This window comes from Hyalella azteca, unplaced genomic scaffold (assembly GCF_000764305.2).
Source record: "Hyalella azteca isolate HAZT.00-mixed unplaced genomic scaffold, Hazt_2.0.2 contig3334, whole genome shotgun sequence".
Lineage (NCBI taxonomy): Eukaryota > Metazoa > Arthropoda > Malacostraca > Amphipoda > Hyalellidae > Hyalella > Hyalella azteca.
In genome coordinates this window covers 32029-59551 of record NW_025933586.1, presented here as the reverse complement: position 1 = coordinate 59551, position 27523 = coordinate 32029, and the positions used below count along the sequence as shown (strand labels likewise).

At 40.2% G+C, this 27523-nt stretch overlaps 2 protein-coding genes across 2 annotated transcripts; one reads left to right on the top strand and one right to left on the bottom strand.

The window, feature by feature from the left end:
* The first annotated feature begins 314 nt into the window (after positions 1–314).
* On the top strand, positions 315–6399 carry LOC108664765 (N-fatty-acyl-amino acid synthase/hydrolase PM20D1.2). The gene is made up of 11 exons (XM_018151438.2): positions 315–761; positions 1164–1347; positions 1693–1766; positions 2257–2436; positions 2776–2862; positions 3448–3584; positions 3886–4081; positions 4268–4408; positions 4801–4917; positions 5386–5506; positions 5801–6399. The coding sequence occupies exons 1-11, from the start codon at positions 576–578 to the stop codon at positions 6040–6042; spliced, it is 1665 nt and encodes a 554-aa protein (XP_018006927.1). The 5' UTR covers positions 315–575; the 3' UTR covers positions 6043–6399.
* Positions 6400–6979: 580 nt separating this feature from the next.
* Positions 6980–25613, bottom strand: LOC108664764 (dentin sialophosphoprotein). The gene is made up of 2 exons (XM_018151437.1): positions 25420–25613; positions 6980–14438 (listed from the first exon to the last, which is right to left on the bottom strand). Exons 1-2 carry the CDS (start codon positions 25435–25437, stop codon positions 11463–11465), a joined length of 2994 nt encoding a protein of 997 aa, XP_018006926.1. The 5' UTR covers positions 25438–25613; the 3' UTR covers positions 6980–11462.
* Positions 25614–27523: the final 1910 nt, after the last annotated feature.

Below are 27523 nucleotides of genomic sequence, written 5' to 3'. Positions count from 1 at the left end.
TTCCTACACTATTGGACAAGATATGCTTACATTCCTATCTGCTCCCTCCCCAAAAGCAAGAGTAGTGGTTCCCAGTGATGCCTAGCACCTTACGGACCTTGCAATAAGTCCAGCAGCTATCTCAAGCAATTGTCAGCAATGGAAAGATCGGTTTCAACAGGCTGGATCCTTTGCAAATCAAGTCATAAAAAGTACAAGAATTGGCCATAGGCTATTTCTATTCTATAGAGTGTAGAGTGACTTTGTTCAATTTGTTTTTACCTATTTAAGATAGCTGCCTGTCAGTGTAGTTAATGTGTTTTCTTAGTGATGAGTGAATTGTGTGCCACTACGGTTAGTGAGCTTGACTCTCAAAATTGCCATAGTTCCATGATAGTGTACCCATTTCTTACAGGTGGTTTTGAATTACTTTCTGAATTAAACTGAAAGTTTCACTTTCCAGATCTCATCCCATTGTTGCTGATGCCCCTGAGATTACTAACTTCCATTTTACAGATTTCTATAGCTGCCATACTTATGATATAAATTTATTTAATTACCATATTACCTATAGTAATCTAAATCAATTTGAAATCATGACGAGGGGCTCAACTAGATATTCCCTTGCTTCAGTTGATGATCCTACTTCATATAGCTATTCAAAAGAAAAAAGGAAATGTGGCAGGAATGTCATTTACTCCATTTGTGTAATCATTTCTATTATCCTGATAGTTATTGCTGCATTACTTGTAGCAGCTTTAATTAGGGCCCTCATGTTGGAGGTAAGTGTGGCTCATTGAAATATTTTTATACCAATGTATTACGGTATATCTTTAATTTATCATTAAATTTTTTATAGCATCTGAATTCCCTTTTACTAAAACAAATACAGTGCTGGTCTTGGTGGACACAATTGCGCTTATTACTGTCTAAGTGGCATAAACTAGTTTCAAAGCTGTTCAAGTGTTTTGGAAATAGCTTTTTTTTTATTATTAATGTACCTATTGTAGCAAGATTATTTTCAGTCAAAACTAAAGTGTCATTTAAAGTAGATCATACTTGTGTGTATGTCTATTTTGTGTAGTGTCATGTCTATTTTACTTTTATTGTGTCAAATATAGTACATGTTCAAATATTCATAACAGTTTTCACATTAATTTATTCATATTTTTTCTCTTATCAAGGTTCCTTCTTATGTACATCCTTCAACAATGGAACAAATCATGCAGCTTCCCAACATGAGCAGCAGCACATTCCTTAATTTGCCCTCTATCCTTGGTATGGCATTAACATTTCCAACCATCACTAACTCCTCTGGATCTTATGATCCAGTTGTCTTCCGTGGCTTCAGAGAATTCCTTGTGCACAGTGAGTAAACTATGTAAAAATATAGTTAAAAGTATTAGATGTGGTTAGATCAAAGAAGACAATTAATATGCTTACATGGTGTAAGTATGAGTACAAAGTTTAATTGTTTAGTAGGCTTTTCAAATTATTTTTAAACCTTATTTGACAGTCTATTAATTTCATATATGTACATCATAGTGATAGTGCGCAAGGACATGCAGATGCCAGAATGATTCAGTCTTCTATAGATGGATGAAAAACTTGTCAATACTACTGACAAATAGACAAATAATATAAGCTTTCAACATGAATGAACAGAAACAAGTGAATTTCTCATCCACTCTTGAATGTTTCTTTCTCATTCAGGTTTTCCCAATGTTTTTTCATCCAGCAATGTTGAAGTGCATGACAGCTTTCCAAGCTTCCTGCTAACAGTGCAGGTTAATTTTTGAGTTTAAATGAAAAATTTCCCATCATAAAAGTAAACGTTATTTTAAGTTTTGCTGATGAGTTTGTATGTGGATGTAAAATATTCTAAAATCTTACCTCATTTCCACATGCAGTTTCCAAGCTGCTTCTAAAAATTTCTTGAAGGATACCGTATATATTATATGGGAAATACAATTTAAAATCAATGTATGAAATATCTTTTGGTGTAGTGTATATAATTTACTGTTTATTGATGCTAGTCATGGGTAAATTTACATTCTGATTAGTTCAAAGCTCAATACTCATAAGGGAACAATGATGCCATTTATTTATTCATCATTATTTTCTTTGAGGGCATTTGCACAAGTCATCAAATATTGAAATTTGAATGCATTTTTATTCTTTGCAAAATTATTCCTTAAAACATGTTGCTAAATTCAAAGAAACACTTAGTTTTATCTCAAACAATCCTGATTTATAACTACACACTGCAAATGGCAGGGCAGTGGGGAGAATGCAACAGCCAACAGCTTTCTCCTGCTGGGTCATATGGATGTGGTTCCTGTTGATGCTTCTGCTTGGGATGATGACCCTTTCTCAGGCAAATGGCTTGACAAGGAAACGGAAGGAGGAGGCTTTGTTTATGGCCGAGGTGCCATAGATGACAAGCTCAGTGTTGTTGTAAGTGCTTCTGGGTGAAATATAAAATTGGTTGTCAGTAATTGAAAATTTCAATTTGATGTTCAATTGTAAATTTTTTTCAAAGTACAATATGATTACATCAATTTGCTTTTTATTAAATAGTGTATAATCAAATTTTCATTCAATGAATATCATTTGCTGAATTTTTTTAGATTAAATTTTAGATTTTATTAAATATGTGTATACTATTATCAGCTTTCATGTTGAATTCAGAAATATTTCTTGGCAGGTCCAAAATATCAGTGATTTTTTCAAAGTTATAAATTATGCAGCGTTATTCAATTCACTTGTATACAGCAGAAACATATATTTTTTAAGGCCATTCTGTGTGCTCTGGATGAGCTAATTGCATCTGGCTGGTCACCAAACAGCACTTTCTACATAGCTTTTGGGCATGATGAAGAGGTATGTAAATATTTAAATAATATTATTTTTTTATACTTTGATTTCAATTGCTCATATGTCAAGATGGTGACAAATTTAATCATTTTTGTTTTATTTTAAATACACGAATTTAAACCAATAAGATTTGTAATAATTTTCATTTACCCTTTCCTATAAATTTCTGCTAAAATAAATAATGTGACACTAAGTTCATAACTTGTATGGTAAAATCTATTTGAAATAAAGTGTTGAAATAATTGGCAAATATGTACTACTACATCCGGTGTAGCAATATACCTACTCTGTATTGCACATATAGCTTTCTAGTGTATGCACTGAATATTTTTTTTTAAAAAGCTAGTAAATTTCAAAATGGGTACATTGTATAAATTGATTGTGGTTTCATTATTTATCACCTAGGTGTGCCCATAGCATGCATAGCATTGTAATTATTTGCTTGAAAAAAGTATGCTTAGTATAGTATCCTGACATTGAAAAAAATCAAATTTTTTGTGCCAAAAGATTTGTCATCAATTTTTAGTGCAGGTGCTTGACTTGTTTCAGTGATGAGGTTAAATATTTATTTTGACTCTTCATTGTCATAAGGTAGGTGGAGAATATGGTGCCCGGAGGCTGGCAAACTTTCTGGAATCAAAGGGCGTCAAAGATTTGTTGTTTATTCTTGATGAAGGGATGCCCATCCTTGAAGGAGCCATTGCTGGCTTAGAGGTTCCAGTAGCCATGTAAGTAGTTTTTAGTTTTATTTTTATATCTTCTAATGAAGTACACTGTTTATCAGTCAATCTTAATTTCTATCTAAATTTGAACATTTTCCCTCTGCCTGACTTAATCGTTTTGCAAAACAAGACTGATGGTTTTTTTTTTTTTTTTTGAAGGATAAAACTTAACTAAGCTTTTTGAAAAATTTCTGACATATGACTAATATCAAGTGAATGTTTCTTTGTTCTGGTCTTGTTAATTGATCCTGTGTGTTTTTGTCCATTTATGTAAACTGTAAAGCATAATAACGTTGTATTCTTCCAGCATCGGAGTAACAGAGAAAGGTTGGATGGATATTCGAGTGGAGGCCACAGGAGTTGCTGGACACTCCTCTATACCTCCCCTGTCACAGGCCACTCACGCCCTAGCCACTGCCATACACAACCTACACTCCTCCCCTCATCCTGTGTTTCTTAATGACGGGCCTGAGGAGCATCTGCTTCTTGCTGTTGCGCCAAAGGTTCTTAAATATTGCTAATAATACCCTAGTATTTGACTCAAGTTTTTACTGAATAATGGATCATGCATGCAGTTTGAATAGCGCAGCGTTTATGATCATAGCTCAGTTTACCATGTGAGGTGTCTCTGAAACGTTTTATTAGATCTTAGCAAGTTTTTGATTTGATTAATTTACTTTATTATGTAGAGCTCGTGGCCACAGCGTCTGGCCCTAAGCAACCCGTGGCTCTTCAGAAACATGATCAGCGCCGTGTTCTCTCGCAAGCGTGAGACTGACGCCATGCAGCGCACAACCACCGCCACCACCATCATCAGTGGGGGTGTTAAGGTGCCAATAGTTCCATTATTTCTGGCGCATTTTCTCATTTATGGAAGAAAGGCGCTATTGCACTCGTCATGTCCGTCCGTCCGTCCGTCCGTCTGTCTGTCTGTGACTTCACGTTTTCGTCGATGAGAAAATGCGCTCTCTGTCACTCACTATTGAGTACTGAGTTACATTTTTTTGACAGCATTTACTTCTGCAGAAAGTTTCAGATTGCCATAATTTGAGGCGTAAATCTACTATTCGTGTTTGTTAATTACAATGGTGATGTCAATTTTATTAATAACCATGCTAATTATCAATATAACACGAATACTAAACACAAAGCTTAGAAATTTGAATTTCCTTGATTACTGATCATTACATTGACCATGTTGTGAAGCCAATTCGTGTTACAGGACAACGTGGTACCTGGAACAGCCTGGGCTCTTGTCAACCACCGCGTCCATCCCTCCGAGTCTCTTGAGGAGGTCGTCAGGCACGACATCAGCGCCATCAATGATGACAACATCAATGTATTAATATAGCTTAAATTTCTGCACATTTATTTCAATTACTATTCCATAAATGTTATTCATTTTTTTTTTGGTAGTGAAGCTGCTCATTAAAATAAATGCATTTTTTTACAGATAATACTTGTTTACCACATTCTGATATAGTATCTCAATTATACTTATTTTTGTTGCTGGCATTGTTTCTTTGCTTGTCTTTATTAAATATCGTATTCTTGAAAGAAGTATGTTGTTCTGGTGCAAGGATGTATCAAGTTCATCCTAATCATATCGGCTACTTACAAATTGCCCCTCGAAATGTGCTTTTAATGCGACGCAGGCTACAATCTGAGATGATTAGAGCTATGTTGTTTGATCACTGCTACTGCTGCTCCTCTTTTACTAATAGATGTATAAGTTTTAGGTAGACTTTCCTTCATGAGTTAAATAAATTAAGATATGCGTCATTGTGACTGACTCCTCTTATTTTAGGTGACAGTGTTGGACTCCCGAGCGCCGCACCCAATCTCCCCGTACGGCGCCTCGTCGCCTGCCTTCTCTCTGCTCGCCAGCGTCGCCCTCAGAGTTTGTCCTGAGGCTGTGCCGGCTCCTGGTCAGTGCCTGTCATCAATGCCAACTTGAATAATGTGTAACTCATCCAGTTTTTGGATATAAATGAATTATTTTGAATATAAATCCGTTGGTTCACTAAATATCGATAGATTTATTTTTCTGTGTTTGCTTTCATGGCGAGCGGCAACTTGATGACTCGGATCAATATTTGTGTCAACATTTTTTGTGCTCAAATTTATCATTCAAATGACATTTTCTCTAAAGATTGCATCGAATCGTACATGATGTGCAGGTATAAAATAATGATGAGCATCTAATAAAGTTTTATTTGCAGGAGTTCTCGTGGCCAACACGGACACGCGTCACTACCTGCAGTTCTCGCGCTCCGTGTACCGCGCGATGCCGTACCTGCTGACGCCCCAGGATCTCGCCGGCATCCACGGCAACAACGAGCGCATCTCTGCGGCGAACGTCTGGCGAGCTGCTCAGTACTACCACACCCTCATCATGGCCGCCGACCTGGGGCTCGCTAACTCCCACTATAGTCAAGCTGGTCGCGGTGGACGAGAATTGTGATGTGTCCGAGACGGTGGAGGAAAACTGTGATGTGATGTTGCTGTAAATGTGGGAGAGGAGTATTGTAAAATGAGATAGTATCACTGTAGGGTGGATGAAGATTGCTAAGTGACTATGTCGCTGTGGAGGTTCTCAACTGTGAGAAACTCTTGTTCCTGATAATTATATCTTCCAGTTAAACTGACGATGCCATGTATGTCGCCACGATACCAGTGACAATAATTTATTTATTTACCTCTAATGTCAGCGAATAATTTATTCTGTCATTCATCAAGATTTGAAAATTCAAGGTTTGATTTTATTTATGCTTTTTGTCGGCATCTGTATTAACCTAACTGTAATAAGATTAATTCATCACTTCGAGTTTTCTCTAATTCCCAATTTTATTCTTTGTTATCTAACTCAGATCTATACAACCCTTATAAAAGCATAATACTGGTTGTGATTAGTACGTGCCTTACTAGTAATGGTTGTGAATACTTGTAAGTCAGCAATAACGTCGCTTGCCGAAATTCGATTAATTTATGCTAAATGCTTATTTATATTCTTTCTAAACTGTTTTCGCGAAGACTGAATGAATTCTGATAAGAAATTTGTGGGTAATGTACATTGTGTTTGAATACTAAAACGTTATTTGCGAGATGTTTTGCGGCAATTCTTTTACAAATGTCTCGGTACTTGGTTACCTCGTGAATATGTAAGCTTGGAAGTAGCTGCATCATTAAATATCGAAAAAATTGAATATTTGTGGCATATTTTGGATTTGTATTCTGAAATATTACTTTTAATATTACTTACAAAATTGTGCATCTCCCCATGCAACGCTCATGCACCTTACGGCAGATTTGGGAATTGTTCTGTTCTGTATTATTTATTGACTGTGATGTGGTATTTTGGAAGTTGTATCAATTTCGTGGGAGGTTTAAATAATACATTGTTTCAAGATACATAGAATATTCCTTTATTGCTGCTCGTCGACAATATTTTACACTTTATTTACAATACCGCAAATAGTTTCTCTCTTATTCCGAAATATATGTACACGCCATATATATCTTTTTCTCGTTACAAAGCTAAAGACGCTATGGGCTCGAAGCGCTACACAGGCTCCCAGGCCCGTATCTTCAATACCATTTGAGCAGCAGGTCAGCAGCACGGCTTATGAGCTTTACATAGCAAATATAGTCTTTGATAAACTGAACAAACCATTTCTAAAAATAGGAATGCATTTATCGGCGTTACAATTTCAAAGAAAATTAGGCAACTAATGCGCATTAGGAGAAACTAGTCGTCAGCAAAAAGAAACCGATTCGATCAATAACACTGGATTCACATATCGTGTCTAATTCTTGTGATGCTGAAATGAAGACTTGCGGTGCCGCTGGCCACCGAATATGGTACACATGACTAGTACCAAGATTTAAGTACCAACTGAACTCTAAATTGCCTCATATGCTGTAACTTCGACAGGCTAAAGTTGTAGAGAAAATGCAAAAAACAAAAACTCAATTGTACCACTTCTACTGCAAATATTTCATGTATAAATAATTCAAACCGAAATCCATGCTACGACTTACAACAATATTTGAGCACAAACATAGACGGTAAAATTCATCAACAACCAATAAATCGATCATATTTTGAGCATCGCAGTTGAACGCTGCACTAAAGAAATGCACTCGAAGAGCTCCAAACATTAAAGTCAATTTAGGGCTATCAGACAACTGGCAAAATTTGTGCTAGGGTATATAAATGACAACAAATCATTCCGCTAGACGTCACGCTAAACATCTCAAACATGTTTATCAACGGTACATTAAACACGATTTCAAGACTATATCAAGTTGAATCATTAAGAGTCCGTGACATGTTACTCGAAATATTCTCTATATAAAATATGGCAACCGTAAAACTGCTTATTTTTTGACGAATAAAAGAAAGGGCACTACAAATACATGGAACACGGCACGTCTTGAGAGCGGTAGCCAGGGAAGCTTGTGCAAGGCAGTGCACAGTACACCTAACTCCAGCAGGCTGAGCACGGAGCAGCCCAGGCAGTTGTGCAATGGCGCACAGAGCACTGGACACTGACGCTGCAGTTACAGTATTCGGCCACGCGGAGAACTTGCAGCGTTTCCAGAGCGCAGCATTCAGGTAGCCCTGCAACAACGTTCATTGTGCAACAAATGCAGAGCATCAGCAGCGCCGCAGCTAATGCCTGGCGCGGCTGTTTTAATCGACCCGCCCTGAGCTCTCACGCCCATCACCTACACTTCCGCCTCACCCACTCACCCCCGCCGCTCCATACCTCAACTTGAGCCTCTAGCTTCGTTCCATGCCAAGTTAATTTTTGGCTTCAATATAATTATTCGTAACTTGCATTCGCAAGTTATGGAAGCGACAGAGGCGGCTTGAATCAAGAATGAAACATTTATGAGAATTTTATAGAAATACAACAATACGACACAATAGAATGTTCCAAATAGGTTCCCTCCAAGAAATCGGCCAGCTCTCGCTTTAATTTAAATTACGTTAAACTCATTACCTTCGAGATCAGACGTAGACATCAAAACAGACAAACACACAAGACATTCTGGCAATAATTGTCACAACGAGAACCTGCACCGAAGTTCATAAAACAACAGAGACACGAACAACATTATATATTATGAATGTAAAGCTAAAATCACACCGACGCCTTGTACGTACTCCTCACAACCTCATCGTTCGCCTATCAAACGGAGCTCCGCGTACCAGATGACGTGTAACAGATATAACTTTCGTGGAGGGAACATGATGCAACAGTTAATTCTCGATAACATTTTTTTCCTACCTGCATGCAAGAATAATCATGTAGGTTCAAGTTTGTTATCATCAACCCTTCTACATTAACTCAAACGAGTTAAATATTTTAATCGCACACGTAATCAACAGAATATTTTGAAACCCGATTAACCTTTAGCGGGCAAGTTAACAAATATAATCACATAACATCTACTTCCAAAAGAGCCCAGCTTGTTCCCAGGTTTTTGTTTGAGGCTACGTGATCACGTCTCTGCCAATCTCCAATCATCCATCCATACGTAGCTTCACCCCATGCCATGCCCAGGAATTGACATATGAGCATTTAAATGGAAGTTTCGACGTTGACCATAAAATTGACGCTATAACCGCAAAATATAAAAAAATATCAATCTAATTAAAGTAGCTCGAGAAAATTAAATCAAATTGCAGCTCGATAGTTTCCCTTTGCATTTGAATCCATAAATTGAAAAAATCCAATTCTTTTAGTGTTGTGACCGCTTTTCATAGAATTTGCAGCTGCGATTTACTCCAATATCATACATAATTTGAAAAATCCACAGATGTAAAATTATCTTGTAATTATCCATACTTTCTCATAGTCGCTTCTTAAGAATTTCAAATTTCTGCACATTTCTATGCTTGCCCGCGAAAGGGTTAAAACCCTTTTTGACCTACAAAAGACCTTCTTGGGGATCAATTACTAAGCCGAAATAGACCTAAATTTACTTGTGGAACAGAATAGTTGTTCGTACTCACAGCCTTCATTGCGTTCAATTAACAAACAGACACTCGAAAGCAGTGACCAATACGGCATCATCCCAGCAATGACTGGACAAAAATGGCAGTTTTCTTGATCACATTTCACTACGTAACCATCTTTCTGTCTCCAGCACGTAAATTTAGATCACCACTGCATTAGTAGGTACAGAAAAATTTGGACATCGCTTGTAACGGTAAGGCAGATTATTATCATTTAGGTTAATTATTCATAACTCCAAACGTGAAAACATTTAAATCTTAGCTTATTGTATAAATTGGTCCAAAGTGCTGTAGAGCGGCCATGACGGCCGCATGAAAAGGGAGGGATTTCCTAAGATGATCAACACAACACCAACTACAACGATGTTACTGCAGGCAGCATCACTGAACGACTATCAAGATAATGCGCCTCTACACTCAGGAGACAATACATATGGGTTGGCGTCCACTCATCAACGCAGTAATAACGTCACCTACAGGCACGTAACATCTTCCGTTCACCGCTTTGGCGGCTCGAAATGTGCCGTCAACCAGCACGTTCTTCGAGCCATCAAAGGGCGTTGGGTACACATTGTATCAATTACTAACAATATTATGGCCTGAACCAAGACACGCATAATTCACACAGATAATCCGGATAGTTTCGTTAGCAAGATATTCCGCAGCTGCATCCACATCAGAAACGGCACCACGTGAGCAAGTATGGGCAGCTACAACTCTTCAAATCGTCAACGTTATGATGCAATAAAACAATGAGAAACGTCACCTTGGATAAATTAAATCTACTCACAAATGAGATTGTCACGTTTTGTTAAAAAATTGTCAATTGTTTTAAAATTAACTCATAATTTAATTTTCATTTTGTTTTCATTTCGAAATTTCAGTCCATGACTGGGTTTGCGTAGAGATCAATTCATGTTAAGTAAATGAAAGAAATTAAATAAGTTGGGACTTGCAAAATATCTGTTAAATAGAAAGGTTGAATATTAACTTGAAAAACCCAATGTGGCGCCAGTAACGCCACAACACAATTTCATCAACGATCACAACTGAGAACAGCAAGAGTTTCTTCACTAAAATTGTGTTAAGTACAATAAAGAGAGTCTCGTTAAACATTTGACGACGAATAAAATAACTGTTGCACACTGAATTGTGGAAATTTTTCATTTTACCAATAATTCATCTATGTCAGCCATGCATTGATGGCAAAATGCATGGGAAAAGACATAAGTAACAGAACAACCGTAGCAGCATTTGTCGTAGCAGTAGTAACAGCACCAGCAGCTATGGCGACCAACCTCGACGTAGGACATCACTATTGTTACACATAAATAAAATAGCAAATATTCGGCTCGTTCATGGAGCGCACTCAGGTGTCTTTCTGACGCAATAACGAGCATCGTCTCGAAAAATTGAGCATTGCAAAAACCGACGACTGAAGAAGATTTTTGAAGTAATGCACATTAAAAGTGTCATTAATTAGAATTTTATCATCTGATTTGAGCCCGACAATGAAGTAACAATGTATACAGCATGATTTTAAAACAATAACGTTCAATGGGAAAGCGGATGAACAATCGTGAACACGTTCATACACCGCCGAGTATAGCAAAAACGCGCCGTGAGCAGAGTTTACTCCACAGCCAATCTCCTACGTTCTCTAGAACGAGCAGTTGTAGAAAAAACATTCTACAGTATTGCCTATTCAAAAGAGATCATAATTCGGTTTGTACTTTAAATGATTACAGACAAGGAGGAATTTAACGTATTGTACAGAACAAATGATTGCCTAGTTCACAGCCTCGCCTTCACCATTGGTACGGCTTACACTACTATTGCTAGGGGGCTGATCTATGCTAGGATTCAACCAATACATCAATTAGGTTATCTAATTCATCAGAAGGTTCTATTCTCCTAGGCTGATCGGGAAAAGATTTTAAGACATCGTCCGCACTTAAAGATGGTAGATCAAGTTTATACTGAGATGCTGAAGAAACTTCGGTGAGACCGCTGGTGGTTGTCGAGCTTGCGCTGGTACTGCTCCTGGCAGGACTGCTGTTGCAACTGCTGCTACTGTTAGTACTGTATTCTATCTCCATGCTATTTTCGCTGCCCCACTCGCAAAAGTCAGAGCTGTTAAGGGAGTCCAGATCAGATTGCGAAGGTAAACTCAAAACAGAGCACCAATTGATAGCACCCTCAGCTCGGTCTTCTGTGCTGCTTTGGCTACTAATGCTACTACTGCAACTCGTCTCGTTGCTACTGGTAAAATTATTACTACTAAGGTTACCAGAATTATTATTATTATTATTATTGTTATTGCACGGTAATATACCACCAACGTTGCTTAAAACTGACAATGAAGATTGCTCCAATACCGCTGAAGAGCTCGGCCTCAAGTTATGCAGTGTGGTCGGATTATCAGATGCTGGTAAAGGTTCACATTCCAGCAACGGGGAATATCCCCGCAGGTCTTCGTAGGCTCCATCAGGATACAAAGGTCCCCGGTAGGGAATTGAAGAGCCATTATAAGGTGGCATTATAGGAGGGGGCAAGACGGGTGGAGGGGTGCATGGCCCCGGCATCGGGGAGCTGATGATAGGTGGATGCATTGAAGGAAGAGGCCCTTCTGATGATCCTCCCGACATGGCCATTGGAGGAGGCGTAGGTGGTGGAGGTGGACAGTGTGGTGGCAGGCCAGCGTGCATCATATGTTGCTGACTCAGCAGGATGGCATTCATGCTGGTACCTTCCGATTCGAACTCCTTTTCAATGAGTCTGAGCGTGTTACAAATGAGCACTGACTTGTGCAGACGCGGATCAGAACAACGACTAAATCGGTTTAGTTTGCACATGGACATGTTGAGAACAGCTAATCGTTGCTGCTGGTAGCATGGTGAGCGCATTGATGAAGGTTTTGATGGGTCACAAAAAGGAGAAGCACATCGAGGAGGCATCATCTTTAGTGGTCGGGATGGCGGATAGTTTGGAGGATAACCATAGGAACAGCCAACGTCTCCATCATAGTTATTTGAACAGCCTTCTCCAGAAGGAAAGCCTCCAAACTGTGAGTAACCTGGCCGATAAAATTGATTGTTAGGAGTTTGCTGAGGTGCTTGCTGCTGTTGACTGTAGTTGTTCGAATTAGAACAAGTCTGATTGTTATAAATGACCCCAGAGAAGTTGCTCGAAGGAGACGTGGTATAATTGCCACAATCTGCCGAGTATGTTTGGGTGAATGGAGAAGCACTACCGAGATCCATGTATGACTTGCCGTTTGCATCACACTGAATGGCTTGACTCGGAGAAGGTGGCGGAGTGGCACATACTCCTCCAATCTTACTCGTTTGAATCTCCATGTACTTGTTTGTCATCGTTGGTTGATTGCCGTCGTAGAAGTTACAGCTCCATGATCCATTCTGCATGGCGGCAGACGAGGTTCTCGGGGAGACCTCCGCAGAGTAGAGCTGGTACGCGTGCGGATCGTAGAGTGGAGAAGACACGGTGCCCGAGTAGGCACTGGTCACGATCGTGTCCGCATTGGCAGATGCGATGGTCGACATGTTGTTGCTCAAGTCTGCAGACGAAGGATGGTAGTCGCGATGCAACAATGAGGGCAGTGTCGGAGAATTCGTAACACTTACAGCCGATATACTTTGTACTAGATTATCAGAAGCCGAGTCAACGATGCCACAACAATTTAAAGAAGGGAGAGCGGCACTACTCATAACATCAACAGACAAAGCAATAGACGTTGACAATACTTCAGAAATACTAACAGATGTTGAATTGCTACTACTAACAATGCTATTTTGTGAAGAAGATTGTGCGATAGAAGATTCAACATTTGATGCACATTGATTGTTGGCAGGTGTATCATGAACTTCAGCAACTGGAGAGCTGCTACAGGAGGACTGATTGAACGAAGAGTGATGCGAGGAACGGTCAACACTGCCAATGGGACTGCTGGAGGGCACAAAATTGCTGGACAGAGAAGAGTAGGCGTAGAAGGCAGAGGAACAAGACGGCAAGATGGTTGCAGAATTGGATACGGTCGACGCAACGGCCGGATTTTCGATGCTAGATCGAGTGGTGGAGTCCGAAGTTTCCTGAGTGTCTGACGACACGCAAGGAGTCCGGGTGGAAGTTTGAAGGGTACAATAGATTTGAACTTCACTTAGGTCGCTAGAGCAGGAGTCGACAATATTATTGTTGTTTGTACTAGAGATGGCAACAACAGGCGTTAGTCTGACGTCCATATCGTCGTCAGAGGAATTATCTATCGAGTGGCTGTCAATAAAACCGGAGTCTTTATCCTCTTCGTCTAGAAAGTCTCTCTCGTCTTCGATCTCAGCATCCGTGTCGCTCTCGTCGGACACTCCACACGTGGCTTCGACAGGTAACAGGTCGTCCGTCACCATGAGGCTACTCTTGCTACTGCTGTTGTTACCGCTATTGTTGCTGCTGCTGCGATACTGTTTCTTGCCAAGACGCTCAACAATAGGCTGATGTGGTTGTTGGGGAACATCCTCTGCGCAAAGGGCGTGAGGCGGTGAAGTGCACACCAGTTTGCTGGGAGGCTCGCCTTCTGTGGCGCCTTGCTCAGCAGAAATGCCGTCCCAAGGGCGCTTCTCCCCACGGGGCCCCGTTGAGTTACTGCGCCGGCAAGCACTGCTGCACTTATCGTTCTTGTCGTTACCCTCGATGTTATTGTTGTTGATGTTTGTGGTAGGGGGACTGCTGTTAGGGGGGGTCGAGGTGATGTTCTGGGAGGTGACGGTGGTGCAGCTGCTGCCTCCTGATCGTGGAAGACCCATGCTTGTCTCGTTGGCCTGAAAGAAAAATAACCGATGTTAGGCATCTCGAATTATTTTCCGAAATTAAATATCGTTAAACGATGCCAAGATAACATCGTATCACTCATATTGATATGTTCCTTATTAAACTTTCATAACTATTAACTGCTCATCTTTAAGATGACGAACTATCTTATTAAACAAAATCAAGTAGAAAAGACGTCAGAAACAGAAAAAAAAACTGGAAAGACGGCAGTACGTTGGTAGTAATTCATTATTGGTGAACTCCTCATCACGAAGTCTACATTACGGATACAATATTCTCTATCTCAATGAACAAACGAACAAATTTGCGAAAATGAGCCGATTCCTACCTACTGTAACGCAGGGGCGTTCAATGGAGCTGCAATACTGAAGGTGGTATCGTAATATGTGGTACAATAATAAAGGTGGCATCAATATAGCTGTAGTAGGTTAGGCTGCTGGCAACGGCAGCAGCGCAAGCTTCGGTGCAGCTCCTCGCTTCGCCATGACGACGGCGAACAAGAATACCGAGCGCAAGGCATCGAGCGCAGCAGCAGCAGCAGCGACAGCAACAGCATTGAGCGACCTAATATCAAGGACTACGAGAGGCCACGATACGCTTGGGTGGTAGATACAGACCCCACCATGCTACATAAAAGTACGTGGTCAAAGTTTACCGAGAATACACCAACGTAACAATAACAGTTCTTCAGAGTTCATTTTTCATCGGCCGTTAAAAAAAGCCACAGTAAAGACAGACGACATTCCACGTCATTAGAATGAAGCTCGAAAATTACAACACGCCACGAAATAAGGGTTTCTTTAAAGATTAGTAATTTATTCAATGCCTTGCACAAGCGCTCAAGAATGCGTTGAACTAACATCAGAGTATACCCTAGTACAGCGAACACGATTCTAATCCAACGCGAGGATAGAATACCAATGAACGAGACAAACCAACGTAACTGAATTATTTAAAAGGTAAAGATTTTCGTAGTAGTTAGGCGACAATCTTGCATCAGCAGAAAGCCACCCAGCCAACTTACAGCCAGTTACACGACCCAGCCAGCCACTCGCAGCCATGTGTCCGCCTGCTCCGCCCAGCCAAGATTTACAGCCGTTACCTCCCTCCCACACCCCTCGTAACCCTCATTATTACCCCAACAACGACTGACTGACTCCCCAGGCCGCCTACCCCAACCCTCTCCTTCACCACCGCCACCACAACGCAGATGGCTGGCTTGAAGCCACCTACACCAACAACCTAGCTGAGCCCAAACGGACTGGTTGCTTCCACTTCTTTCCAACATCAACGCCACCACACAACATCTAACGTACGACCCAGATTTTCCTTCCCTCTTCGTTTCCATTCATATAGGTTAGATAGGCAACGAACCAAATTAGAGACAAACTTGTTTTCTATGTGCACAGGGCACCAGTAATGAGCAATCAAGGCATAACAAAAGATGGTCCTGACAACCTAGTCGAAGCCGCTTGTGAAATCTTCATGAACGCAAAAGCTCGTACCAGAGAGGGCAACTGCGGAATAGTCACAATATATATGCAACCACTACCGTCAAAAAACTACAAAATGAGCCTATATTCAAGCGCGCACTAGCTTGTTATGACATTTAGTCGCCAGCTAGTTGTGGCCACCAGTCTTCAGCCAGTTGCGGCCACCAGCCTTCAGCTAGTTGTGGCCACCAGCCTTCAGCTAATTGCGGCCACCAGCCTTCAGCTAGTTGCGGCCAACAGCCTTCAGCTAGTTGCGGCCAACAGCCTTCAGCTGGTTGCTGCCACCAGCCTTAAGCTAGTTGCGGCCACCAGTCTTCGGCTAGTTACGGCCACAAGTATCTAGCTACGGCCACAAATTCCCCACAACCACCAGTCCCCCTCTCCAGGCCCTGCGCAAGAGACAGCACGCGGCTTTCTCCAGCGCGGGAGGCCAAGCGGACCCTGCGCAACCAACACCGCTCTCTCCCTTTTTCGTGGCCTCTGTCTCTCTCGCCTCGTACTCTGCCTCTTATACGTGAGTTATGCATTTCTCTCTCGTTCTCTCCCTCAAGGACATCTTCTAGCTCTCATGGTCATGGTTGACGCTAATCCTTCTCATGGTCCAAGTCGACAATGCACTGATTATCGTGGTCTCTTTATTTCTCCTATATTCAGTTACGCAGCTTATCGTTCTGCCTCTCCGTTTCTACTTTATTACACGCACTAGAGTAGAATTCAAAATGCTCTTGAACAATTCTACACGCTTCATGCCATGTCCATTACAACGATATTTCGAGCATTACGTTGAGAATAAAAGCACTCAATGCAGAGCATATCAACCTTAATTACGTTGAACTATTTGCCATTAATTAGAATTGAGTACTGTTCATGAACGAGTGACGACTTAGAATTAAAATTCCAAGTACTTTGTGAATATCTAAGCTAATGACCCAGTTATGACATTATTGCTAATGAAAGAACGCCGGGGAAGCGCGCGGGGAAGCAGCAGAGCACGGGGATCACGGTGCATATGAGAGGAATGAGCTGAGGGGAAATAGCGCTGAGTCAGCGCGGGGATTGGAATTACGGCCGAGGCGACGGCGTCGCGCCACGCCGCACCGAACCAAAATAGTCGGCGTTGGAGCCAAGCCGGCGCTCAGCTGCCGCATGCTAGGCATTATAGCACCCTTATTAATCCTCATACTGTTAAAACTGCCGAATAATTCCCCATACTATCATAGCTGCCGTAAAATTCCCAATACCATCATACCTGCCGAATAATTCCCCATAATTTCATAGCTGCCGTAAAGTTCCCCATACTATAATAGCGGCCGTATAAAACCCCCATAATATTTGCCGCATAGCACTACAAGACAAGTAATGGTCACTGATGACACGAATCTAATACAATAAATATGATTCCTATTTTTGAATAATCTAAAACAAGATATTGATATTGAACTACACGTTTCAGGCCACAAATTTGACAAAAAACTGGCATTTATCTGGGAAAGACACACTGATGCGAAAATCCTTAAATTGGAACATTTAAAAACAATCAGATGTCACATACCAGTTTAGAAACTTAAGTGTCAGCAATCGTCGGGTATTAGCACGCATTTGACGAAACTTTACACTTCACTAATAGCATTAAACCAACCAGCGCGATAATCTGCGGATAACATTAAGGGGACCGGCTAACCTAAAATTTTCAATCTTGGCGTTTTCCACTTTTTGGGCTCATCTTAAAGCTCACTTTTCAACGCATTCAACGGTACCAGAATCATCCCTGTGCGTCGAAAAATGATTTCGTGACAGCTTCCCAAAGAAGGGCAGTTGCCACAGCTCGCGAGGCATTGGCAGCTTATGAGGAACTGTGCCACATGTTGGCGGCCCTGGCAAGTCATGGGACCTCTTGCCACAGGTCACGGAGTCGAGCATGCCTTAATCCCCTTAGCCACAGCCTTGCGGCTAAAAATCGTCTCAAACACCTAAATGTCATTTAACAAAATTCTATGCGAGTGCCCCAACAAATTAAAAAAATTCCTTTTCTCAAAATGATTAAACAAACCATAAATTAAGACGTATGACCAGCGCAACACCAGAATCTAAAAACGAGAAATGATTCAACATAGCAACGCGTTTGACTAACTCGGTGCAAGATGAAAATCCAGCCACACATTTGCGAAGGCAACGAACAATAATGAAGGCATAGATCTATAGTAGATGCCAATAGTGTATGACCGAATGCAACAAAATTAACGCTTTATCTGGCACGCGCCACAAAAAATGAAGGAGATGAGGCAAAGAGAGAATTAAAGAGCCCTAAGCCTCAAGATGACATAACAACAGGTGGGAAAGGCGGAGTTTGAGGAGCATTAGTGGCGTGTGCAGTAGCTGCAGCCATTCCGTCCACAATGCATGCATGGCGCATCCATTCCGCAACTGTCCCAATAGTCAAATTCCCTTACGCAAAAAAAAACGATTTATCATTAACAGTTCGTAATCAGAAGATCACGGACCCAAGAAGCAAGATATAGCTTCATGACTAAAAAAAATCCATTCATAATGAATTCCCTCCGAAATATATTAAGAGTGCGGTCTTATTTTCAGGTCTTTTTATTTCCTATGTGGCTGAAGGCGGCAGTTTTTTCTTCAACCTGGTAGCAATGTTTGGTACAGAGACAGCGCCCAGGACTCCACATCGGCAGCAACGTACATTCATCTCTACGGCACTCGGCAGTACGGTCGAACCGCTCTACGCGCCGAACTTTGTCCGACCTCTGTGGACCTAGAGTTGGCCTCAGCAAACGATTTTGATCCTTGAAACGCGTCAGCGTTAGGTGTTTAAGATATTCTTGCAGCACAAACTCCAAAAACGCAGCTAACTTCGAACGGTTTTCAAAATAAAAGTCTTTACGTTGCTCGGCTATAAGAGAGGGAATTGAGCATCTTTTACACGAGAGCTGGCTAGAAGGCAAAAGCTAGAGAATTGATTTTCAGCTCAACGTACGAGGCTGTAAGGACTACATTCGCCAGCCAGCCATCATTAGAGAGGGGAAGCTAACAGGGGAGAGGGCGACAGTCAACACAACGGTGACTGGCCAAGGGTGAAAGCAGAATTACGTGAGAATAATCCTTACAGCCATGGCTCGAAGGTTCAAAATTGTGAATCAGAGGGCACCAAAAGACCAGAGCCCAAACACAGAATTGAGATTCAAGTTCGTGTGCATGGCGAAATAAGGCTGAGACTTGCCTGCCGCAGTTCGCTTCAAAGCTCCTTTCGTCAGGGTGCCATAGAGGCGCCATAATCGAGAACGGCTCAGGGGACGGGCGAGGCTACACAGCTGTGGCCCAACCGACTCCCATTCTATGGTGACGCTGGCATTCAGCGTGACACAGAAGACGCCGACAAGCTTCTCTAAAAGCCGGAGCTATGCGAGGAGCCGCAGCGCTCTGTGTCCCGTGTCTTGCCTGCCTGCATGCTCCTCATCTAATGACAGCCACTTACAAACGTTTCTTACTTTCGGCCAGCAAACACCATCGGCGGCGGCCCTCCACAACACGCGTAAGCCACAGCCACCAGCCGTTCAACAATGGAACGATCCTAAAACGCAGCCGTCCGAGCTATTAAGGAGCTCTAGAGATGAAAACGCCGGGCCCAGGGAAGAGTTGAGCGCGTTATGACATGTTACAGACGACCAGACGACAACTTGGCGAGCAGCACGTGCGGCTGACGTGATTCTGTGCAACAAGCAGCCGCGGTCTCAGCGCGCATCCTCGATGCAGTCTTGCTCATCTAACGTCATCACCAGCTGATGCCTATACTCAATGTCTCCCTTTATATTCTACTTTATATCCATACATACATTAATTTATTGACAGACCACACTTTGGCGGCGAAAGTAGGAAACAAATTGTGAGCTTGACAATGCATTTGAAAATTAAAAAATGGCCCATCTAAGCCAATCAGCTTGAGCTTTCCTCGCGACAAAAAATGTTAGCGATTCAATTTTTGCCGGGCAATATCAAGCTTAAAAAATAAATTGAATTGCAAATAAAGTTGCAATTCGACCACTTAATAGCCGACGCTGTGCAAGTACTTATATAGTAGTAGATACAACGCACTGAGAAACTCGTTTACACTCTGACACGAATTTAGATCCTCAATACGACGAATTTAACGTTCGCCAAAGAAATTCAAATAAATCTAAATTATACAACCCAACTTCGAATTCAGAGCTCAAAGATAAATTAATGTTAGGTCCACATAGAAGAGTTTAATATAAATATCCTTCATAAGTTGTAAGTTGAGCCGTAAGCAGCTACACATTGGATTCGTCCGCCGTGCATACGCGGACCGTCGAAGCTCCTGCAGGAAATGCCATGCGCTCCACGTTCTCTTCTCGGAACAAACGCGTCACGAACGATAACAGCAACAAACACTAACAACACTTAGAGAATCATCAGTAAATTGGGAGCAATTGCAAATCAACTCGAAACAAATTGTTCAATAGCTACACACATCAGTGTTGGTACAGTAAGGTACCTACTTGAAGCAGAAATCATATATGCTCGCTCATACGCTTACATTTTTTGGTTTACAGAAAAGTGGACCTACATTAAATAAACCAACAAGAAGGCGGAAACCATCGTCATTATTCATATTATTAAGATTTATACGACGAACGCTATACGTTATCCTTTTGTCCCTCACCGGTTGAATCGCCGGTCTTCACATATTTCAAGACATAACAATTGCACTGTGACTATACGATAAAACTGACGCAGTCAAAGAAGCATTGCTGCTTTTCATTGAAGATCTTGCAATCAATTAAACTGACGTTAGTTTACCAACAAATTTTATGCCCTAGACTAGTACTCAATGTTTCAACTGAATTATATTTAGGAACTAATTGCCGCATTCAGACAAGTGGTCAGTGAGGATGGTAGAGAGGCACATGTACAGATCATGGTCAGGTAGCATGCAAGGCTTGAAGGTCTCAGGACTTCAGACGTTCCTCCCACACTCGGCTTCGTACGTTCCCTTCGCTGACCCCACTTCAACCCCCGACATCTTCAACCCTCCCCCCACATCTTCAACCCGCCGTCAACCCCCCACATCTTCAACCCGCCGTCAACCCACACATCTTCAACCCGCCGTCAACCCCCCACATCTTCAACCCGCCGTCAACCCCCCACATCTTCAACCCGCCGTCAACCCCCCACATCTTCAACCCGCCGTCAACCTATTCACCCTCAACCCACCGACAACCTACACACTTCAACCCACCGACAACCAACTCATCCTCAACCCACAGACAACCTTACCATCCCCAACAAACCGATAACCTCCTCTCCTCCGATTGTTTTCTACATTTCTTCTTCGGCACATGCAGAATTTTACAGCTGTTTAGGCCTATACTTTTAGGGCATCTATTGGACCACTTCCGTGGCATACCATGTCGAACTGCAGAGGCAATAGAGCGATCACTCCAGAGGTCGGCTAGGACTGCATTCCAGTATTTAGAGGATGCGAACATTCATGCATAGCAAAACGAATTTGTTTATACGACTAATCTCAGACTCTTAAAAATGTCCTCCCGAAGATATCGCTGTAGTCAATACAATATAAAAAGATTAAGAAACCCTAATAGAACAGAAATTACAAAGAAAAATTAAAAATTTTCTCATTATTGAGTAATTGCAAATGAAAATTCAGAAAATCATAACAGTATTTCTTTCCTGAAGTTGATAGCGTCTTTTCCCTGAGAGAGCAGAGCAGCGAGAAGAGAGGAATAGGCCCTGAGAAGCAGGTAGTAGAGACGACCAGGCGGACAATGGAGAGGTAGAGGCGGGCAAGGATAAGGCAAGGAAACTGCACAAAAACACGTCAGAGCAGAGGCTCTCTACCACAGCCCTAAACGCTCTCAACTCCCATGCGTGTTCCGGTAAACGTACAAACGTTTCACTGCAAAATTTGTCCTGAATTCCAGCTGGGCTTGATTTAGAAAACAGGGCATGGAGTATAGAACCTTATTAAGTACATTCACGATCTAGAATTTTCTAAACAGATTTAATATTAATATTTCTCTTCACGATTAATTATTCAATTTGAACGTAGGGGACTGACAGAGCACTCTGAAAAAATTGTTTCATCAAATATTATTATTCACGATCATTTGCCTCGCCCATTATATTCTAATATCTCACAAATTGACAATTAGGTACCTACTAAATAAGAAACATTTTAACTTAACTGTACGCTGAGTAACTGATGCTGAGATACATTCGAAAAATCATATATTTCTCTGCATCTTAAACACGAAAATATCGAATTAACGAAGCAACCATTGAATAAGCAAAGACAACGTTCCCGACCATTCAGCTAATAATTTTGAATGCATTGAACGGCAACATTTTCACGAACAGAAAACGGTGGCGGAGCACCGAGGCTCACGTGGGCCGAAATGTGTCGTTTTCGGTTGCCCCCACACGCATTTACATCAGTTACTGCAGTAATAATCACAATAGAAAGTTTTCTCTTGTTATCTGAAAGGAAACTTCTAAGATCCAGTGCAAGTTATGTACATGGATATGTTTGCAGAATATCTTACGTAGTTATCAGAATAGTGGTTCTGGTTAAGTAATTAAGTTTATCAGGATGACCTAGATATATATATTCACACTTTGCAGATTACTATCTAACACCTATATAAATACCATTAAAGCGTGATTATTAACTGAGAAAAAGTCAGAAAGTCCATATTCAAATTATTGCACTCTTTTTAATACTTTCACTATGATTGCTCATTTGCCTTACTATCCTAGCAGATGGTGACAAATTCGACAACTTGTGAGTTAAAACAAAAAACATAAATTAAGGATCTCTCTTTGACCCTATCCTTTCTTCGTCTGATAAAATATATGATGTTGATGTGGCACAAAATTTGGTAGCTTGTTGGTATTATAACCTTGAAATAAAGTTTTATATGCTCTGGGGAACACATAATATGTACCAGGAGCCATGCAGCAAAATTTTGAGAAGAGAAAATTCTATACATTTAGAAAAGCATATCAGAAACAAGATGACCCAGCAAATGTGGACAAATAATATAATGCATGAATTAGTAGCCTCAACATCAAGAAATTCTCAGAAGTAACCCATGATCAAATAAGTGGTCATAAGAATGCCAATCTCAGAATGCCCATCAATCACATACACTTCATTTAATTAAAAGCTTGCTGAGGTGAGCTTCAGCCTAACAAATGTTCAAATTAAAAACTTATTTGTATATGGAACTGTTCCTTTTTTTGTGACATGTTTATCCAAGGGAAAAATACTTATTTCTTTTAAATTATTTGTGACTGAAAGTTACAATTTTATTTGAAGACAGGATGCTGCTTGCTTAGTAGTTCATGAACTAGATTTTTCTGATGAATAATGCATTCAACAACATCCAATTGCAATTGTCATTGACAATTGCCACAAGATGCCATCTTTGCTTCACCACAAAATAAAACACCTATCATCTAGGAACATCTAAAAAGCTTTACTACCGGTACTTCAAGATATTACACATTATATACATATTATTAAAACCCAACAGAGTGCATTTCTTTATGGTGTTTTTACAGAAATTAAGTTCAAATATTGGCTCAATGTTTCACTGCATAAAGTGCAGTACCGCAGTGAGCACAAATAGAAACTCATTTGTTATAGATTTTAGTTGTGTGAAACAACAGTGCAAGGAACAGATATGGCATCAGGCTCAAATGCCTCACTTCTAACATTATTACATCAGGCTAGAACAAATAGCATGGATCCAACATGACAGAAATGTGAATCACATGCAACAGGCTACAACAGATCATATGCTGCATACATGACATCAGTCAAGAACAAATAACATGCATTCAACACGACATCAAGATATAACAGATATATATTCAAGATATAACAGATATATATAACATGAGTCCAACATAACTTTTGGCTACAATAACAGGACATCATTTTTGGTTAGGTTATACATGAACAGGTAAACATGGGAGATTGGATCAAAATACCCAAATGTTGGTTTTCTCCTCATAGGCAGCAGGAGCAAATAGTTTTGGATCAAGCACAGACTTGGCTAGATGAATAGTGAATAGCCTATGTGAAAATTGTGAACTGACAATCAAAAAATTCCTGCTGCTCCACATATCATTGGGCGAAGTTATCATGATTGATCACATTCATTAGGAAATGGTTCAGGCTCTAACAAATAATATATAACAGGGTTTGTTGTAAATTCAACATTAGTTCTGCTAGGTTACTGGCTTCATCACAGGATATTAGCCAAGTTATAAAAAGGAATGGTCCAGTTTCAGCCATGCTGTCCCATATGACATCTTCATCTGATCAATTCTTACCAGCCTAATTCCACCTTGCATGTAATAAGATTTTACCTCAGACTCCCACCTCCACAGATAACATATATTGGACAAAACACATTACAACAGAGTACCTTCATTGAGAGAATCCATTGATTTAAAACCTGTATAAACAAGAGCACAACATGCAATCTACCATAATCTGTTTATAAATTCAAAAGAGCAAGTTACTGAAGTTAGTTTCCTGGGGCAATACCAATCCAGCCAAATACCATGACACTCAAGTTGTCACAGCACTTACATCAATGAAGATATATATGTCATCAGCCTTTAATATGAATCTGATCAATTTAAAACATGAACAGAATAACAATTTTCTAGCAATTTTCAATAAGCTTTGTAGTTATAGCTATATAATAAAATTCTACAAAAGTACCAGGTAAAGTGACCTCCACACACTCCGCTGAGTGGCGGCAAATAAATAAATGACCATCAATAAATCAGACATCACATCATTTTTTGATAAAAAAATTACCAAAGAGAGGCTTTTTGCTAGCCTTGAATACTTTCAAACAAAATAGAAAATAAACAAGATTAAATAAATTGAATAATACAGCATAGGCCAAATAGCCTTTTAAATGCCTAATTGGATATCATTAGGGCTTGAATTTTGAGAACAAAGTCAAATATTGAGCCAAGTCTGCCAAGATGAACACTTTCCAATTCAGATAGCTTATGACCAAGTTTTACATAAATATCCATGCACAAAAAATATAGATGAATTCATCTTAGATGATTCAATTACCTATAGCTATAAGTAATCTAGACGCCTTGAACACAGATGGTGGGCTACAGAGAACGGCCACTGTTCTCAGGACTGGATAGGTCTAAAACTTCGACCACAACGTGCACAAAAAGTTTAAACAAGTTGCAAACTCAACAGTGGACACGCTACAACTTTCTGTCCAGAAGCGACACAATGTATACGAGAAACATCAAGTGGTATGATTTAGTTTACTAGGTATCAGTATCAGGAACAAGACACTGGATCATGCGGCCTATGGATAGTGTAGTGATAGCCTGATATGTTTACGTTACAATACTCAATAGATATCCATCTTACCTTTCCAAGCTCTGACATTTCAGCTCACATGGTGGTCGAGAGTAATCTTTGACGATGTCATTATATCAATTTGAAAACAGTGGTGCAAAACTTCAGTCCAGATCAACACTTCACAGGTTAAGGTAAGTTTAAGTGAATGGACACACACGTGGCTCACACCAGCACACACTACACCTCTACACTCTACGCCTGCATCGGGCGCTCTGCTTACAAATTCTGTGCGAAGTCTATCAGACCCATGAAATAGCGCAAGCTGGCAGCCGTCTTACCCCAAAACTACAAATATACCCTGTGTACTTAAGCGCAATGATGAAGTTTTCCGTAAAATTGCTTGCACTTCGTGCCTGCTTATACAGAGTCAATGATTAACTCGTACAATTTATTAATATCGAAGACAAAAGTCTCATGTTGCCGGAATTTTCCTTAATTCATTGGGCAAGTTTGCTATCACTGGTTTTGATTTTTTGGACGCAAATCTTTCAAAAAACATTTTCTGTAAGTTCTTAAAATAAAATATAAGATAAATTTATGAATTTGTTTGGAAGAAATCGTTTTAGATCTAATATTTACGACAGAAAATGAAATATTCAAGGCAAAAAAGTTACCCTTATTTTCGGATAATTTGGGATTTCTTTTGGGGTCGCTTAATTATTATATAAATATAATTTTGCTGCTACCTTTAAATATTGCGAATAGATAAATTATTTTTAACTACTCTATGAATATTTAAAATCTCTTTGTGATTTTACCAGAGATACTAAACCACTTTATAGTATGTGGTAGATGTGGGAGCCTGGGACGGAGCGAAATACGTGCATGTGCGGGTGTGTATGTGTGTGTGTGAAGACGTGTGTTCGTAGGCACGGAACTCAATGACGACATACGGTGACGTTGTAGAGGTCGGACGAAGTTGCGCCAAGAGTTCTAGTCCCCAGCTCTTCTCAACGAGCCGACTACAGAACATTCGCTTCAAAGATGGTGGAATTGGAGGTAAAATAGGGATACATAAAATAAATAATATAATTGTAAATTTTTTCGCCGAAAATTTTTCAAAATTTGGCTACAGCCCCACATGATGAATACGAGAGACTTTTGTTAAAGCACTTTGAAAACTTCATCTCTCAGTATGTATGAGTACCAGTAATTATGGAATCATATAATTTTTCATTATTATTAAATAAAGTAGAAGGATGCGTAAGTTATTTGTAAATATTTTTGTTTTGAATCAAATTCACTTTTAGTGATATAAAAGAATTATTTTATAGTTTTGAGAATAGAAAACCAAATTTCGACGGGGTTTAATTAGCGTAAATTTTATTATTTATTTGCTAATTGTAAATTTGTGGAGGATGTCAAGCTTCATTTCATACGGCAAATTTATAATTTCCGTTGAAGTGAATTATAAATTTATTGTAAACTGGAAGAAATTAATCGAGCCCTATTTTCTTGTTAGTAACTTGTATAAAATAACAAAGTATGAAAGCTGGTCGATAGCTGATGGCGTCGTCCCAAGACGTTCTGATGTTCGCCAACTGAATCATGTACAGGGACGCAGATTATTTCGTGCTTTCCATATTTCTTCGTACTTTATTCATTAAATAACCTGAGGAAAATATCATCTCACACTGTTTTTTGTAGGTTTATTTGGATAAAACATATACTACAATTAATTAATCCTATAAAATTGAGACATTTTCTGAAATAAAACTTTATATTTGAGGAAAAATTGTCAAAAATAGACAGTTTTTGAGTTATTTTCGTTCAGTACGCTGCGTATGGCAACACCGTTCACTGCTGAGCAAGACCTTGTTCGGTCTAAAATGATGTAGAGCTTTTTCTCTTGCACCGTTCTCTTTCAAATTGGTACTTATTTGTATTAATCATCATTCTGTTCATTAACATGCGATATATATATTTTACGATATTATATGCATTCAAAATAATATTAAAACCAAGTGACCTAAGATTCCAGAAGCGCGTGAAGGAATAGCATGATGGGTTTTGTTAGCAGCGAACACCGAGACGGTGTGTCCGACCCCTGAGTGTATGGAGCAAGAGAAGCGAGCACTCCTGCTGCAGTCGTTCCGTGTCAAAGAAGGGATCA